General features: G+C 35.5%; 1 protein-coding gene across 7 annotated transcripts in view; it reads right to left on the bottom strand.

The window, feature by feature from the left end:
* ACSS3 (acyl-CoA synthetase short chain family member 3) overlaps positions 1-16,506 on the bottom strand; it is a 148,982-nt gene that overhangs the window by 71,639 nt on the left and 60,837 nt on the right. For all 7 annotated transcript variants that reach the window (XM_089920003.1, XM_089919998.1, XM_089920000.1 and 4 more), the window contains 3 exons: positions 15,999-16,139; positions 6,656-6,736; positions 6,480-6,575 (listed from right to left, as the gene is read on the bottom strand). In XM_089920003.1, coding sequence (XP_089776129.1) covers positions 6,480-6,575; positions 6,656-6,736; positions 15,999-16,139 — 318 coding nt within the window. The remainder of the gene's footprint in view (positions 1-6,479; positions 6,576-6,655; positions 6,737-15,998; positions 16,140-16,506) is intronic.

Genomic DNA, 16,506 nt, shown 5'->3' with positions numbered 1-16,506 from the left:
TTTGCATGTTCAAGTTGTCAATTAATCTGCTTAGAAATGGTTCATTCACACAACGTATTTTACCTACTTCCTGAAAGGCACTGTGCTGGACCTTGGGGGTACATAAATGACAAACATTCCCTGCCCTCAAGGAGTTTACAGTATCACAGCACTGTATTTACAAGATCAAAGGAATCTAGATGGTATAAGAGAAGTATAAAGAACTTCAATCCGCCTGAGGAAGGCAAAGAAAATATCAGAGAGAAGATGTAATTTAAGGTGATCCCTTAAGAAAAAGAACCACTCGGCTACGTGATCAGAACAAAAGTGGAATTTTAGCAGAGGAAACAACTTAATCACTGGCAGTTCTGTTCATGTAAGTGCCAGTAGGAGTGGATTGTTGGGTGGGAAGCTGAATTACAGGCCAGGAACAAGAGACAGACTTTAGAGGTAGGCAAAGGGCAGATGACTATGGATCATTTGTATCATGCAAATGAGTTTGAATTACGTTCTTTGACAGGAGTTCCCTGAAGCCTTTTTTGTACTTTTTAGTTACATTTTTTATATGAGATAATTGTAGATCCACATGGAATTGTAAGAAATAATACAGAGATATGTCGTGCACCCTTAATACAATTTTCCCTATCAGTAACATCTTGCAAAACTATAGTTTAATATCACAATCAGGATATTGATATAATCAAGATAAAGGACAGTTCCATCTCTACAAGGACTCCTCATGTTGCTCTTTTGTAGCCAAAGGTGTTTATTATGCAGAAAAATAATTGATGTTTGTATGCTTACCTTGTCTCCTGAGACCTGGTTGAACTCACTTATTAATTTAGGGTTTTAAAATATGTTTTATAATTTCCTACATAGACAATCATGCCATCTGCAAATAAAGACAATTTTATTTCTTCCTTTCTGATATGTTTCTCTTTTTGTTTCCATAGATTGCCTTATCAAATTGGCTAGAACTTCCAGGAGTATATTGAATAGAGTGGCAAGAGTGGACATCCTTGATTTGTTCTCAGACATCAGGGGAAGTACTTAGTCTTTTATCATTAACTACTGGCCACTGGCTGTCCCTTTTGGGGAGGCCTAGTGGTGACAAATTCTCTAAATTTTTCTTCCTCTTGAGAATGCCTTTATTTCTCCTTTATTCTCAAAGTATATTTTGGATGAATATAGAATTCTGGATTGACAGTTCTTTTCTTTCCACACTTGAAAAACATTGTCACTTCCCTCTGGCTTCCCTAGTATTTGAAAACTTCCTGTCATTCAAACGGTTTTACCCCTACAGATAAGGTATCCTTTCTCTTTCACTACTTTCAAGATTATTTATTTTGCCTTCAATTTTCAGAAAGTTAAGGTTTTTTTGTGTGAATGTGGATTTCTTTAGAGTAATCTTGTTTGGGGGTTTGCTCAGTTTCTTAAATCTATAGATGTATATCTTTGGCCAAATTTGAGAAGTTGAGAAGTTTTCAGAAGTTTTCCATTATTTTTTTGAGTACTTTTTTCAGGCCCACTCTCTTTCTCCTTTCCTTCCACGACTGAAGTCACAAGTGCTAGATCTTTTGTCATCATTCCACATATCCCTGAGGCTCTGTTAGTTTTTTCTTTTCAGTCTATTTTCTTTCTGTTGTTTAGATTGGGTAATTTCTATTGTTCCTTCTTCCAGTTCATTAATTGTTTCCTCTGTCCCTTCCATGCTGGTATTGAGCCCATCTATTGAGTTTTTATCTTTGTTATTGTATTTTTCAGTTCTAAAATTTCCATATGGTTGTTCGTTATAGCATCTATATCTTTGCTGGAACTTTGTATTTCTTTACTGTGACTGTCTATTTTTTCAATTGTTTCAAGAATGTCCATCATCAATTGTTGAAGCATTTTCACCACAGTTGCTTTAAAATCTTTGTCAGACAATTCTAACATCTCTGTCATCTCAGTATTGATATCTATCAACTGTCTTTTCATATTCAGCTTGAGATCGTTTTAGTTCCTGGTATGAGGAATGATCTTTTCATCAAATCCTGGACATTTTTTTGTATTATATTATGAGACTGACTCATATTTAAATCTTGTTTAAAGTGGCTTACTTAGATTTCACTCCAGCAAAGAAGGCAGAGGTAAGGGTAGAAATCCAGGTTCCTCATTTGGCCTCCATTGATACCCAATTGGGAAGATGCACTTCATTACTGCTGGGTTGCTTCTAGTTCTAACGGTAGGCTTCCAATGGCACCTCCCCGGCTGGACAAGGTGAGAGTTCCCTGTTACTGCTCCCAACATGGTGTCTACTGACACCACAGGGAAGAGACAAGTGATCTTGTTATTGAAGGTGAAAGTCCTAACTTTCTACTAGGCCTCCACTGACCCCATCTATCCCAATGGAGAATGGAAGGGGTACCTCATTACTGATAGGCGAGGGGGATAAGTCCAGCCTCCTTATCTGGTCTCTACTCTCATTGCAAGTTCAAGGGGTCCTCATTACAACCTAACAGGGATGAAAATCTTGGCTCCCTAGTCAAACTCCTTTGACACCACCCTGTGGGAAGAGGGAGGGTTACGGCTCCTCCTTACAGCCTGACAATTCTGGAAGTCTAAGCTTCCCACTTAGCCTTTGCTGTTTGGTGGTGGGGGTGGGATTATGGATTTTTCTGTGGTGTTTATCTGGAGTAGAGCCATCTAAAAGTTTTATGTCTTGCTTAGGCTGCTCCTTCCTAATTCTTTGGCTTGAGAGATCAGGCTTTATTTTTTTCTCTTTGGAGGTTTTGTTTTTTGTTTTTTGGTCTGCAGTTGTTGGCATTTCTGGATTGCCAACTTCTTCAGACACAAATCTAAGACATATGAAGGAAAAGTAAAACCCAAGTTCTCATCATTATGTTGTTTCTTGAGTCCCAGGGTCCCTAAAGACAGTTTTCCTTCTTCTCTCCACCTTTCAGTCTTATGTTTGTTTTAGACATAACACCTAAAATGTTTAGTTCTACTTAGTGGGAGGAATAGAGAAAAGTGTATCATCTCTATCTTCCTGGAGGCAGAACTCAACTCTTTGAAAAATCTTGGCCTTTGCATTTTAGATAGATAATTGTAAGTGAGGAGAGCTCAGAAATTGAAGTTTGGGTAGAGACGGCCTGGAAGGACGTCTGAAGGCAGGAGTATTTGTTAGAACATTCTCTAGAGTGGCTATCTGAAATATACAACTGGAAAGGATAGGCACCACACAAGTGAGATCAGAAGCCAACCACAGAATACACACCAGTCAACAACATACTAGCTAAACTATCAGCCTTGAACATATGGCAGGAGACATGGAAACAAGAGGACACTTTTGATAGGTGCTAAAATGTAAATTCAGTAGACTGTAATGAGCAATAGGTTATGATATGTAAGGAGAATGAAGTTAGAATCACTTCTTGATTCTTAGTTTGGATGACTGAGTGAATGCAGGTAACATTAACAACACTGTAGAGTATATGGAAAGCAATGTCTTTGCAGGGAAGAGAGGAGATAGTGAGTTCATTTCACATTGTCTTGAGCATAAGGGTTGCCTGGGCCATCTGAAGGTGCCTAATAATAAGCTGATGCTTAGCAGGAAGGTCAGATATAGAAAGGAGGAGTTGGGAGCCTTGGTTTAATTAGTAATACTCAAATCCAACTGCATGGAGATTATCCAGGAAATATAAGCAGAATGGGAAAAGAGGGCTAAGAACAAGACCCTATTAATCCCCAATGTTTAGAATCAAAGTAAAGGAAACCAAGAAAGGAAAAGGAGGACAAGCTGTCAGAGAGGTAGAAAGAGAACAGAGGAGTAGCATACAATTTAGTTCTATAAGCATTTATTAAGTGTTTAGTGTGTATTCTGCACTATGCTGAGACTGGTTTTTGAGGCTCCCACACTTTACTAGGTATAAATTCAGGACAGTGTGGTCAGCTCACTAACAGACATATGCTCGGGGGGGCAACAGAACCACAAAAGGGGAACCGAGCACAGCCAAAGACTATGAGGAAATTTTCCAAGAGATGATTACATCTAATCAGAGTCTACAAGGATAGGTAGAATTAACCAAACAAGGAAAGACAGAGGGAAAGTCATGCCAGGCAAAAGAAACAGCCTGGACAATAGCAAAAGGGCAGGGGGCTCAAGAAAACAGAGAGAATTACCTTCAGTCTGCAGGGTTGATGCCACTGAGAGAAAAAATAAAATCAAACTGAAGGGGGCCCTTTGACTTTGTCACTTATGAAGTCACTGTTGACCTCTGATACAGCAGCTTTATAAAGCAATGTGGAGAGAAACCAGACTTCAGTGAGATGAACAATAATTGGAAGAATATAAAGTTCACACAGTATGGGAAGTGTATTTTTTCAAGGAACTTAGTGGAGAAGAATATAAAGATGGGATAGCTAGAAATGTGCAAAAGTCTAAAAGGCTTTGTTTTGTGATCAGAGAGAATTGAAGATGTTTACAAGTCGCAGGAAAGAAACCAGAGTGCAGAGATAAGGTTTAAAAGGTTAAAAAAAAGATCACTCTTTTGTACAACAAATACATTTAGAGCATCTACAATGTTCTTGAGCACATCATTCCAAGATAAAGACAAACAACGGAGCTCCTTGCATGGTGTTAAAATCATGTTTTAAATAAACTTGAGAAATAAAAAAAGGCCAATGGTAAATGCACAAAAATTACATGTACTTCAGTTCTAAAGGCAGGTTAATACTTATAAATATAAATACTTTTCAATATAATGGCACCTTTGGCTTTGTCACTTTATGTTAGCAATTTCACAATTCATTATAAGTATTCAGTGTTGAGGCTTATTTTGTTTACTTCAAGGGGAATTATTATTTTAATAAAAACATTTATTCTATTGCAAGGATTTTGGTATGGGACAGATGTGTCAAGATTATTTTATGTTTTAATTCTTACAAACACCACAGTGCATGTTAAGTCTACAAAGGACAAAGGCATAGTATAAAATATGTGGAGTAGTGCATGATGGCTTAATACTTGGGTCCAAGTCTGCCTTAGTACCTCTGAGCATTCAGAGACAGAAACCAGCCAGCTGAAAATGAAGAAACACTCATGTCTTTAAATGGTGACTGGGACTAAAAGACTTCCATGAAGATCAAGAATAGTCTCTAATTTTTTCAGAATCATTGAGTTAAAGAATTTTAAGATTGTAAAGAACTTTGACATCATCTAATACTATTATCCACACCTCGCATATAAAATTCCCGTCTTCAAATTTCTTTCCTGATGTTGACAGACTTTAAGTGAAAGAGAGCCTCCTATTTGAGAACTTCCCTATTCTACTAACGGACAGTTAAATTTTCTCTGATTATTCCAAAAGATAGGTCTCCGGAACTCCACATTACTACAATTACTACACTACTTCCTTTATATGTGGCAACTCTTTAAATGTCAAAAGATACTTAACATATATGCACACTAAATATATTATTTTTATCAGACTAACCATTCACAATTCCTTCATCTCTTTCTTGTATGACATTTTCACCCTGGTCCCTTTCATCCAAATTCTTTCCAATAAGTTAATGATTTTTTTCTCCTCCTCATTAAACTGAACACAGATTTCCAAGTGTGAAAAAATAAGATTATAACATTGCATGTGGTGAGTATTTTTTTAAAGCAATCCTATCAACCGCTCATGTCTGAACTCATAATACACAGGGATTTAACCACATAAACTGCAACCAACTCAAGTTTCCCTTACTTCATTTTTGCAATTATTTTTAATATAAATATAAGATTGTAAAGATTTCCATATTTTCCCATCTTGTGTTTTTTGTCCCAAAAGTCCAAGATCATTTGTATACTGATCTAGCAAACCACCATTTTGCTGTCCCTCTCAAATTTTGATCTCCTACATATCTGATAGGTATGTGTTTTAAATATTTGTATAAGGCATTTGCTAAAATTAAATAGAATAGGCATAAGAGCAGAATTTTCTAATATACACGCAAAAATATTATTCCTGGGTAACATTAGTCCATGCAACAGAATCTAAAGCAGTCATTTATTCAGCTATGAATCTGATCAGTCTATGACTCTCTCCCTTATACATATAGCGATCATCAGAAACTACCAAAAATGTCTAGCTAAAATCAAGAAACCACGTATTTGAAATCCATTAATCCTATAAGAACACAAGGAGGTGAATCTCTGTTGCTTGTTTTATGATGGCTGTTTTCTAAGATTCTAAATCAGTATCAGTCTAGTAATATTTTCTAGAAAGTGACAGACATCAAGCTTGTTAGTGTATATTTTTCAGAATTAATTTTTATGTCTTTGTTCAACACAATTTAAATAGTTGTTTATTTTTTTCTAAATATATATTTCTTTCTCTTATGAAATAACTGGAAGAAGATATAAAAACGTCCCCTGCCCCCATTCAATTTTCTTTTCCTACTTAGGACTACTTCTCTAAAACTTTTAGTAAAATTAATATTATGTATATGTAGTATTAATTTTATTTTATTACCTCATATAAAACTGTTGTGTTTCCGTGTAGAAGAGGTCCATAACAGATATAGGAATGTCCGACAACCCAGCCTAAGTCAGAAGCTGCCCACCACACCTAAACAAAAAGAAGATAATAAAATGCATATATCTTAACCAGAGAAATGTCATGTAATGTGAATTTAAAACCATGATTACCTCTCCAGGTTTAAGTCCATATATAGAAGACATTGACCAGTTAAGCATTACAGCATATCCTCCAGTGGGCCTCACCACACCCTAAAGAAGAGAAAAGGTGAAATTAAAATCAATAGACAGTGTGCTAAAAGATTCTCTCTCTTCATACTGTCCACTTAAGAAAAGTTCCTGTTTAGAGTATTTCATATTCTATAAGTTATAAATAACTTTGACTTTCATATAATTGTATCTGAATCACTAGGTTCTCTCTCTTCATACTGTCCACTTAAGAAAAGTTCCTGTTTAGAGTATTTCATATTCTATAAGTTATAAATAACTTTGACTTTCATATAATTGTATCTGAATCACTATTTCTTTGGCTCGTCCAGTAATAAAAACAGAATAATTTGTCCATATTAGTCCATTTGTAGAATCCATTCTCACAGACCATTCTGAACCTTCTAAAGGAAACATGATTTCACAGAATCACATGCAATAAAAAACATTTACAGTGGTAACATAAATTATCAACATTACAGGGAATTCCCTGGCAGTCCAGTGGTTAGGACTCTGCGCTTCCACCATGGGGGGCATGGGTTTGATCCCTGGTCAGGGAACTAAGATCCTGCACGCTGTGCACGGCCAAAAAAAAAAAAATCAAAGACTTAGCATGAAATTTTCAACAATTACATTTTCACACATACTTCCAGAACAAAAATGGAAACTCTCAAAATTAAGTGCACAGAAATGTCAAAGGTAGCTGTGTGCCTAAGAAACAGACTACTATAAGGATGTTTATTCCTTAATATTATTAAATAATAACAGGATGCTTAGAGGAAAGAGTCATATTCTAACTGGATCCTTAATACAATGCTACCCTTGGGGTCACACTACCACAGTATCAGAGCTGAGCAGTTATTTAGTGATGAATTCTCAAACTCTGAGGAATCAATCCTGATGAGTTGTATCTAAGGCTGGCAGATTTTCCTTACATTACATTTGGGCAAAAGTAGGGATTGTTACACCACGGTACTATAGTTTCTAGCAGCTATCCTTGACAGCGAACATATTCAATGTTAATACAAGATTAATTTTTGCAAACTGAGCACAAGAGTTATCATAAATAATAACTGATAGTAAATTTAATAATTAATTTCATTTATTGCTTCACTATAAACATTAATCATCACTGGCTCAAAAAGACAATGATGTGAATATTCAGAGCAAGAAGGTGAATGCTTGCTAAGAAATATGTTATATTTCACTCACAAGTATTTTCAAGCACCTCTCAGTAGAGCAACTAGAATTGCTTTGTGAAGAAGATAATTATTTTACCTGAAAGGGCACACATGGTCCTAATTAACGAACGTGCTACTAGTTGAACATTTTTTGGCACAGTTCTGTAACTGTAACACACATACATGAATCAGGAAATGAAAAAGAAATTGACTTTCTGTTTGTTACTAAAATTGCTGCTCTCCTCAGGTACCACTAATAAAACATAGGTATCAAGCTGTGGAATACATTTTATCTGGTCTCTTGGCAAACATCACAGGCAACTTTGTTGGCATTTGATGGGTACTTTCTAGGTTGTATGACATGGTTAGCATGCAGTTGGCTCTCTTGATCACCTTGGGAGTATTAGAAATCCTAAGCCCCTGCCAGTAAATTTCACACATGCATTTTCCCACGTAAACTGAGCAGCTCTTTACCGAGTATATGCTGTATGGTCTTCCACGCATTTTGCTAATTTGTTTGTCCTATTGAGAAGGTCTTTTCCTATAGTTCAATACCTTGATGAATTTGATATTAATCAACTTGCAAACACTCTTTTCTAAAACTTTTTATTCGTTTGGTAGAGGATAAAATGTGAAGTTTTTTCATAGACAATATGCTATCCATATTCTTTGATAATTAATGTCAGTCAAGATTTCACTTAAGATGTTTTAGAATTTCTCTTCACCTGCCTGTCCCTGCATTTAGAGGTCATTTTTATAAATAATTCTAAATATCATTATAAATGGGTAAATTTTTATATTAAATGAGGGTAAGATTAATCAACTGGAAGTTATAGAAAGGAATAAAAGGCTAAGGAGAAAATAAATGAGTAGTAATTCATTTGTAAAACTTAGAAGATATTTTAAAGGATAGGTTATCAAATTTCTGTTTGCCTCTCAAGTGAACCCTTCTTTAAAGGTTATATACCAATGTCACTTTGTCTGTAAAATGGTGGCTACCTAAATCCATTTGACCCCAAAAAGTTAGATTTAAAAATGAGACCATGCATGAAAAAGTATATAAAATTATACAGGTTAGAATTTAATGTCCTCCTAACAAAATTATTTCCTTAATTCTAGCAATTACTGTTTTTTTTAAAATTTTTCCCTGTGCTAATACCACACAAAAGGCAGAAATGTTAAAAATTTAGAGGTTATCATTGAACATTCTCATTAAAAACAACTAAAGTGGAGCTACAGGAGACAGAAAAGTCATGTCTGTTTATCATTGGTCTTTGATATCCACTTATTTTTATTTTTTTAAAGAATGAGTATAAAAATTTTCTTCAGACGTCTTTTTTTATTAATATAGATTATCGATATGAAATATCAGATGACAGTTTTCAATTTATTTGGTATTTGGTATGGCGTAGAAAATAAAACTGCATAATTTCATATTCTCCATGTAGATCTTTTATAAGAAGTTCAAGAGTAAAAAAACTGAAAGATTAGTTTTAAAAAGAGAGTTTCTTTACTATAATATTAATATGTGACTAACATTAAGATGATAAGGCCTTTCTTGTTTGTAATCATATTTTCCAGGTAATGATAATTAAAATGCAAAAGATAAACCCTGTTCAGCCTCCGAAAATACATAAACCATGCTCAGAAAAACCTACAAATTATTATACTCTAGTATGCAAAATTAATCAGAAAAAAAAAATGGCATTTTAAAGTATATTTGAAATCTTGAGTATGAGATATAAATATTCAACATCAGTGCTTACCCCTAAAACACAAGCATGCTGCATTTCACTCTTTTGAATATGTTACTTTATGTATTTATACCCCATCTACCTTCAAAATAAAGATAGATGATCTAATATATTTTCAGAAAAGTCCCGCAACCTGCCAATACACTGTTCTAGTTTTTGTAGTATCAGCCATAATACTTCAAGTCTTCTGGAGAACTTGAAAAACATCCAGGTGGGACTAACACTCCATGTCCCTAATAAAGACATGAAAGTGAATTCTATCTCAGAATAGACAGGTGCTCTTTAAACAAAACACTTTTAATGTATATGGGTATTTTAAAAATTCAGTCCATACAAGTGAAACTAAAGGCTGATTATTCATCATCCAGGGATGGGACGGCAGTTATCACAGATGGTTCTTTATGATTTCCAGTTTAATGAGCTGCCTTTGAAGACAAGGAAAGCCACAAAATATTATAAATGGGGCCATTAACATAAAACAGAAAACATATCTGTATCAAATGTGTACTGTTTGGTTGCCAAAATTAAAAAAAAATACAGTTGAAATAACATCAGTTGTAGTAGAAGAGAAAGGAAGTTTGAGATGTGTGGTAAGATTAAGAGTTTGCGAGTCTTTAAAATGTTTTTTAATAGATCTATAAAAACCTGAATGGCAAATCTCAAACTATTCAGGTAAGAGAAGTCTAGATAGAGTAACCGACAAAACCTCATACTTCCTAAGTTGAGCCCCTCTATCACCCTACTCTGTAATAAAGACTTGTACAAGACAAATATACATATTTACATAGATATTCATTCACACATACATATGTAAATACATATGCATATATGTCTATACGTACACGTGTATATGTCTATGCTTTGTATGTATGTTGATATATACATTTCAATTCAGTCTGGCAAATTAAGTAAAAACAAAACAAGAAGAAAGAGGAAACAAAAATATTACCTGAAGAAAAGAAATCTATCACCAAAGAACAGTTGGAGTCAGTGAGTTGAAAAGTATGAGGTAGTGTTCTGCTTACTTAAAAACTCCAACAAACCAACAATACTCTTGCTCTCATGGTGGTTTTACAGGTGATATCCCCTCTTCCTAGAATGCACCCTCACCCCTTTTCTGAACCTGGTTAGCTCCTACTTGATCACACAAGTACTTAACAACACTGTGAAAGTGTCACCTCTTCTGGAAGCCATCCAAACCCACTAGGTTTGTATTAAAAGCCTCTCCCTCCTCTTTCATGGCCCCAAGACCTGCAAACTTCTCTAAGCCTCTGAGCACTAACAACATGCACCTACTGCTAAGTCTCCTCCACCACTCTGGGCACCATAAGAATGCTTCTGTGTCTTCAGCATAGAATAGGCGGTTAATACATTTTCTGACTGATTAAAAGAGTTAACAGTTAAATGAATAAGCACATGTATGAAAACTATAATTTTTAAAAAACATTCTTCTTTGTTCAAGAGAAACTCTTGAAACCTTCAGAATTTAATGAATCATATTAGTAGAAATGGAATGATTCCATTTGGTATATTTCATCAAACATAAAATCTCTTGCTATAGACAAGACAATGACTCTGAAGCTGCCTCTATGGAGGATACTTTAGCAGCAGTATAACTTTTTATTGGTCTGAACAACTGTGAGATAAGGGGCAAAGGTGTAGCAAATTCAGCATTTTAACTGCAAGAATTGTACCACAGATTAAAAAAAAAAAAGTTCACAGGTTTTTTTGACTTTCTCTTATTTTTTTTCTACAGTATAGAATATGAGTAAGTCACCTAACACGTAGGAATAAAAGTTAATGTAAATTATATAAATTCACATCAGGACAAAGGACTTATCTACCACTTTCCTGTCATGCCTTCTTTTCTAATTCTTTGCTTTTGGTTTCTTTTCCCCTGTGCTCCTTTGGCACTAATTTTTTTTTTTTTTTTGATTATCTCCATACCTCCATGACAGCAAGCCAGAAGAAGATAAATATGACCATCACTAAATCTCCCACTCCCAAAACGACACCCCATCCAGATGAGGGATTCTTCTATTGTGTAGTTCCTTGAAGTAACTTGAATATAGGTACCTAAACCAAACAGGATAAAAGTGTACAACAGGACAGAAATGTATGCAAAGCAGCTCAGCTGTGGTTGCTAGAATATGTGCAGCAGCTAACAGATTAACCTGTCATATAACAACCTGACAAATCCAGGGTTGGCAGATGCAGAGATGCAAATATGCCCTAGATATATCTGAAAATTCTAACCAAAAAACAGACTGCATTGTGTGTGTCTTATATGTGCCTATGAGAAATGAGCATTTTTTTTTAGAAATGAGCATTTTTAAGCAGAATATTTTTATGGGCTCACAACATTATTTTTCCTCATGAAGATCAAAGATCAAGAAAACAAATTATATGATGACATGAAATTTATATTTAAATGCTTCGAAAAGTCATGTGTGCTCATCTTTCCTGTACTTCTATTCTGGGAATCCCAATATTAAAAATTCAGATCCTATTAATTCTGATTATGTCTACCAAAAATGAAGTGATAATCTTATGAATAAAGAGGCATCTGGATACTCAATATCTTGTAATAACCTATAATGGAAAAGAATCTAAAAAAAGAATATATATATATATAACTGAATATATATATATATATATATAAAGTTGAAACACTTTGCTGTACACCTGAAGCTAATACAATATTGTAAATCAGCTATATTTTAATTTTAAAAAAAGGCATCTGGGAGCTAACTGGAAAAGTAGGAGATTATTTAACAAATATTCTGATGATCTACCATGGCCCCATTCTAAGGTTAGTGCCATAGTGGATTCAAAGATGTATGAAATATATTCTAAGACCTCAGAGAACATGCAACGTTATGAAAATAAGTAAATAAAAAGTAATATATTAAAAAGTAGAATAAAATAAGTGGCATAAATATTTGTTGGCAACATATAATTTCAATGCAATTGAAATTCTAAAGTCCACTGGAGGGTTAAAGGAAATGTTTCTGAAAGACCTTGAGAAACGACTACTTTGTCTTGCCATTTTGCATGTCCTACTCTGTTAAAACCTACTCGTTCCCGTGATTTAAACACCATTCCTCTACAACCAATGACGTTCCAAGGGTCTATCTGCAAATCCAGATGTATTCTTGGACCCAGACTTTCACTTCCAGCTACTGGCTGGGCATCTCCATGTTAATGTCCCAAGGATACATCATACTCAATATGTCCAAAACCTCCCAGTTTTCTCAGCCCCAAACCATTTTCCTTTGTTTCTACTTTAGTAAATGTTCGAAACCACTCTTCTATGTTCTCAGGTTCAAGGTCTTGGACTCCTCCTCTGCCTTACTCTTATCCTTGAACCAAATCTGATTGTTCCCTAATAAGTTTGCTGTCCTAAGTAAGGTCCTAAACTAAACACAGCCTGGAAAACCAATCTCCTAGTTTCCATTATATGTATTTGCCTATCTTCTCAACAAAATGTTGCAAGGGTTACCTTCCTTCATATTTTTTCTTAAGAAGCATTAGTACTCTCCATTCCTTACATACAGTATATAAACTAAATTTCTTGGCTCAATTTTAAGCAATTGGCCCCTGCCTATATATCTGGCCATTTCTCTTCTTTATCTGCACCAAATGCACTAGCCATCCTGGAACCTTCCTCACACACTCCTGCCTTTGCTTAAGTCGACCCAATCTACCTGGCATGCCCTCCTCCCTATTATGTCACCTGATGAAGAAGTTCTATTCATCTTTCAAATGTCACCCTGTCGGGTTTCCCTGGTGGCGCAGTGGTTGAGAGTCCCCCTGCCAATGCAGGGGACACGGGTTCGTGCCCTGGTCCGGGAAGATCCCACATGCCGCGGAGCGGCTGGGCCCATGAGCCATGGCCACTGAGCCTGTGTGTCCGGAGCCTGTGCTCCGCAATGGGAGAGGCCATAACAGTGAGAGGCCCGCATACCGCAAAAAAAAAAAAAAAAAAAGTCACCCTGTCAAGTGCTTTCCCTGACATCTCCCTGATAAAACAGCACTCCCACTCTTTCTATCACCCTTATCCTGCTTTATTTTTCTTCATAACACATCACAGATTGTATAGTTCTTTGTTTACTTCCTGTGTCTAGCCATAGAATGTAAACTTCTAAAAGACAGATATATATTTGGGTGCTCAGTAATCTTTGTTGCATTAATGGAATTTAATCCTTCAGACACCATCCAATCTCATCTTTTCTTCAGGAAAGCAAGAAGTAGGGTTGCCCTCTTAGGGCAAGGATCACAGACTATCTTACATTATCTGTGTTGATATATATTGCAATCCCACTATGCTGAAGGGGCTGTGCTTTACTCATATTTTTATCTCTTTTAGCACCTAATGAACACTCAATAATGCATACTGAATAGAGCTAAATTCAACGTGAATAGAAATCTCCAAACAATTAAATCCTTCTCCAACCTATAGAAATAGATTATCTTCAGGATGGGACTACATTACAAGGAAAATAAGGATGATTAAAACATCAAACAATCTTCAGTTTGGGCATCTAGGAATCCCACAAAGAACTTCTTGACCCAGAGAAAACCTGGAATAGCTAGGTTTCTTCCTTATCTGGAACCACCACTTTTCAGATTTAATGTCCTGTATATTGCTTTTATTTTATTTCTACTACACCAGCTGAGTCAGCTTTGAGTTGATGACAAGCTCTTCTTCGGCCCTCTCATAAGAATCCCCATCCAGGCCACAGTAAATTTCAGTGATATAAAGTCTTGAGGTAGCAGAAAAGTTTTTATAAGATTCCTTCAGGCTTTTAAGGAGCTAAATTGATTTTTTTTATTTGGTTAGGTTATACTATGTTTTCAGGGTCAGTGGTTTCATCTCATGCTGATACTTTTATATTAGATTATAACTTGCTGAGTCCCCTTTTATTTTACAGCCAAACGTTCATTTGGACTCTATGTGCATAATGCAGGATTGCAAAAAGTGAAGGGTATGGGCTTCCCTGGTGGCGCAGTGGTTGGGAGTCTGCCTGCCGATGCAGGGGACATGGGTTCATGCCCCGGTCCGGGAAGATCCTACATGCCGCAGAGTGGCTAGGCCCGTGAGCCGTGGCCACTGAGCCTGCGCGTCCAGAGCCTGTGCTCCGCAACGGAAGAGGCCACAACAGTGAGAGGCCCACGTACCACAAGGAAAAAAAAAAAAAAAAAAGAAGTGAAGGGTAAGGATTGCATCCAGCAGATCATTTGGACTGCTTATACAAACAAATCTTAGAGTCTGCAATATAAGAAATATTTATCTTTCAGATGACCAGAGTTCTTAAAATAATCATAGGGCTTTGATTTTACAACAACACAAATATCTTCATGTATATGCATTAATTTATTTATGCACTCAACAAAAATTTGAGTACCAACTACATATAAAACACGATGGTAGACCAAAATGTAATAAAACATGGTCTCTGTACTCCGAGAAAATATATCCCTCTACCAAACGTTCTCTTTTTCACAAGCAAGTGAATTTTATATAAAACGTCTCAAGTCTTAATTTTCCTTTATTTACATCTAAACTAACATAATCACTATTTTAAGAGTGTTAGCAGGTAATTTTTCAAAATTCTGATGCTACAGAGGTCCGATATCAATGAAGAGGCCAATGCCCTATAGGATTCAAGTGATTGTAAAAGTCCCTTTGCCTGCTAACATTCTATGATTCAATGAATATTGAACTCCTTAATAAAGATTAATAGGAAGATGATATCGCAAGTCTTTATGAATTTATATGAAAAAACAGTATTATTTAGAGATACTAGGCAAAAGTGGTATTTGTTTGGTATCTGACACATTCAGGATTATTGACACTTTTGACTTTGTTTTGTGAAAACACCTTTCAGGGTAAAAGACTTAAAAAAATCCTTGAGTGTCTTCAGTGCTGCAAATCAAATAGTTCAATCCCCTGGATAAATTCCCTGTTGTTCAGACTGTCTAGGCCAATTCTCAAAGTTGCATTTTTAACGATAAGTTGAATTCCTCTAAATCAAAAATCAGTTTTCATACTGTATGAAGGTTATGCCTCAATTTAAAAAATAAAAATATTTCATTTAAAATATATTTTATAAAATTTTATTAAACCAACTGATATTCAATCAAATATATATTAATTTTAACAGCTTATTAAAGCAATTGAATATTGCTGATAATTGTGAAGATTCTGAAAGAAATAAGGACAAAGCGTTTGACATTAAACATAATGAATATTTTTATATATTTAGACACAATATGTCTTTAAGATATAAAGTACTTTCAGTCAGTAGTCAAATATTCTCGGTGCAAAACAATCTGCCACTATACATACACTATACAAAGGTTGCATACCTTTGGCAACCCCGTTGTTCCAGATGTGTAAAGAATATACAGTGGATGTTCGGAAAGAACAGGAACACAGTCATGTGACTGTGCTTTTGCCATCTCTTCATCCCAATCAAGGTCACGGCCTGGAGCCAAAGGAACCGGCTCCTACAAAGCAAAAATATAGGAATATGCACTGAACAAAGGAGATTATATCAGGAGAACACTGGAGAGTAGCTAAATCTACATTAGTCTGAGCATCTGACTGAAATCTAGGCCTATAGAGCACTAAATATCAGACTTACGACTCAGTATTTCAGGGTCACGAGTTAAGATAAATGTTCATAACAAAATCCAATAGTTTGATGTTGGCTTCAACTAAACTTACAACAGAAAATGTTTTATTCAAACCTAGAGATATCCTTAAGAAATTCAATATGATGCAGGCATGATTTCATCAACAGTCAGAGCTTAACTAACAGAGGTTCATGCTTCTATAAATGCATGTATACCTTTATAAGCTAACTTCTATTTT

This window comes from Delphinapterus leucas, chromosome 11 (genome assembly GCF_059928025.1).
Source record: "Delphinapterus leucas isolate spDelLeu-1000000601 "Yukka" chromosome 11, BTC_Dleu_Yukka2, whole genome shotgun sequence".
Classification (NCBI taxonomy): domain Eukaryota; kingdom Metazoa; phylum Chordata; class Mammalia; order Artiodactyla; family Monodontidae; genus Delphinapterus; species Delphinapterus leucas.
The sequence above is the reverse complement of the archived record's forward strand: the minus strand, read 5'-3'. Positions and strand labels throughout refer to the sequence as shown.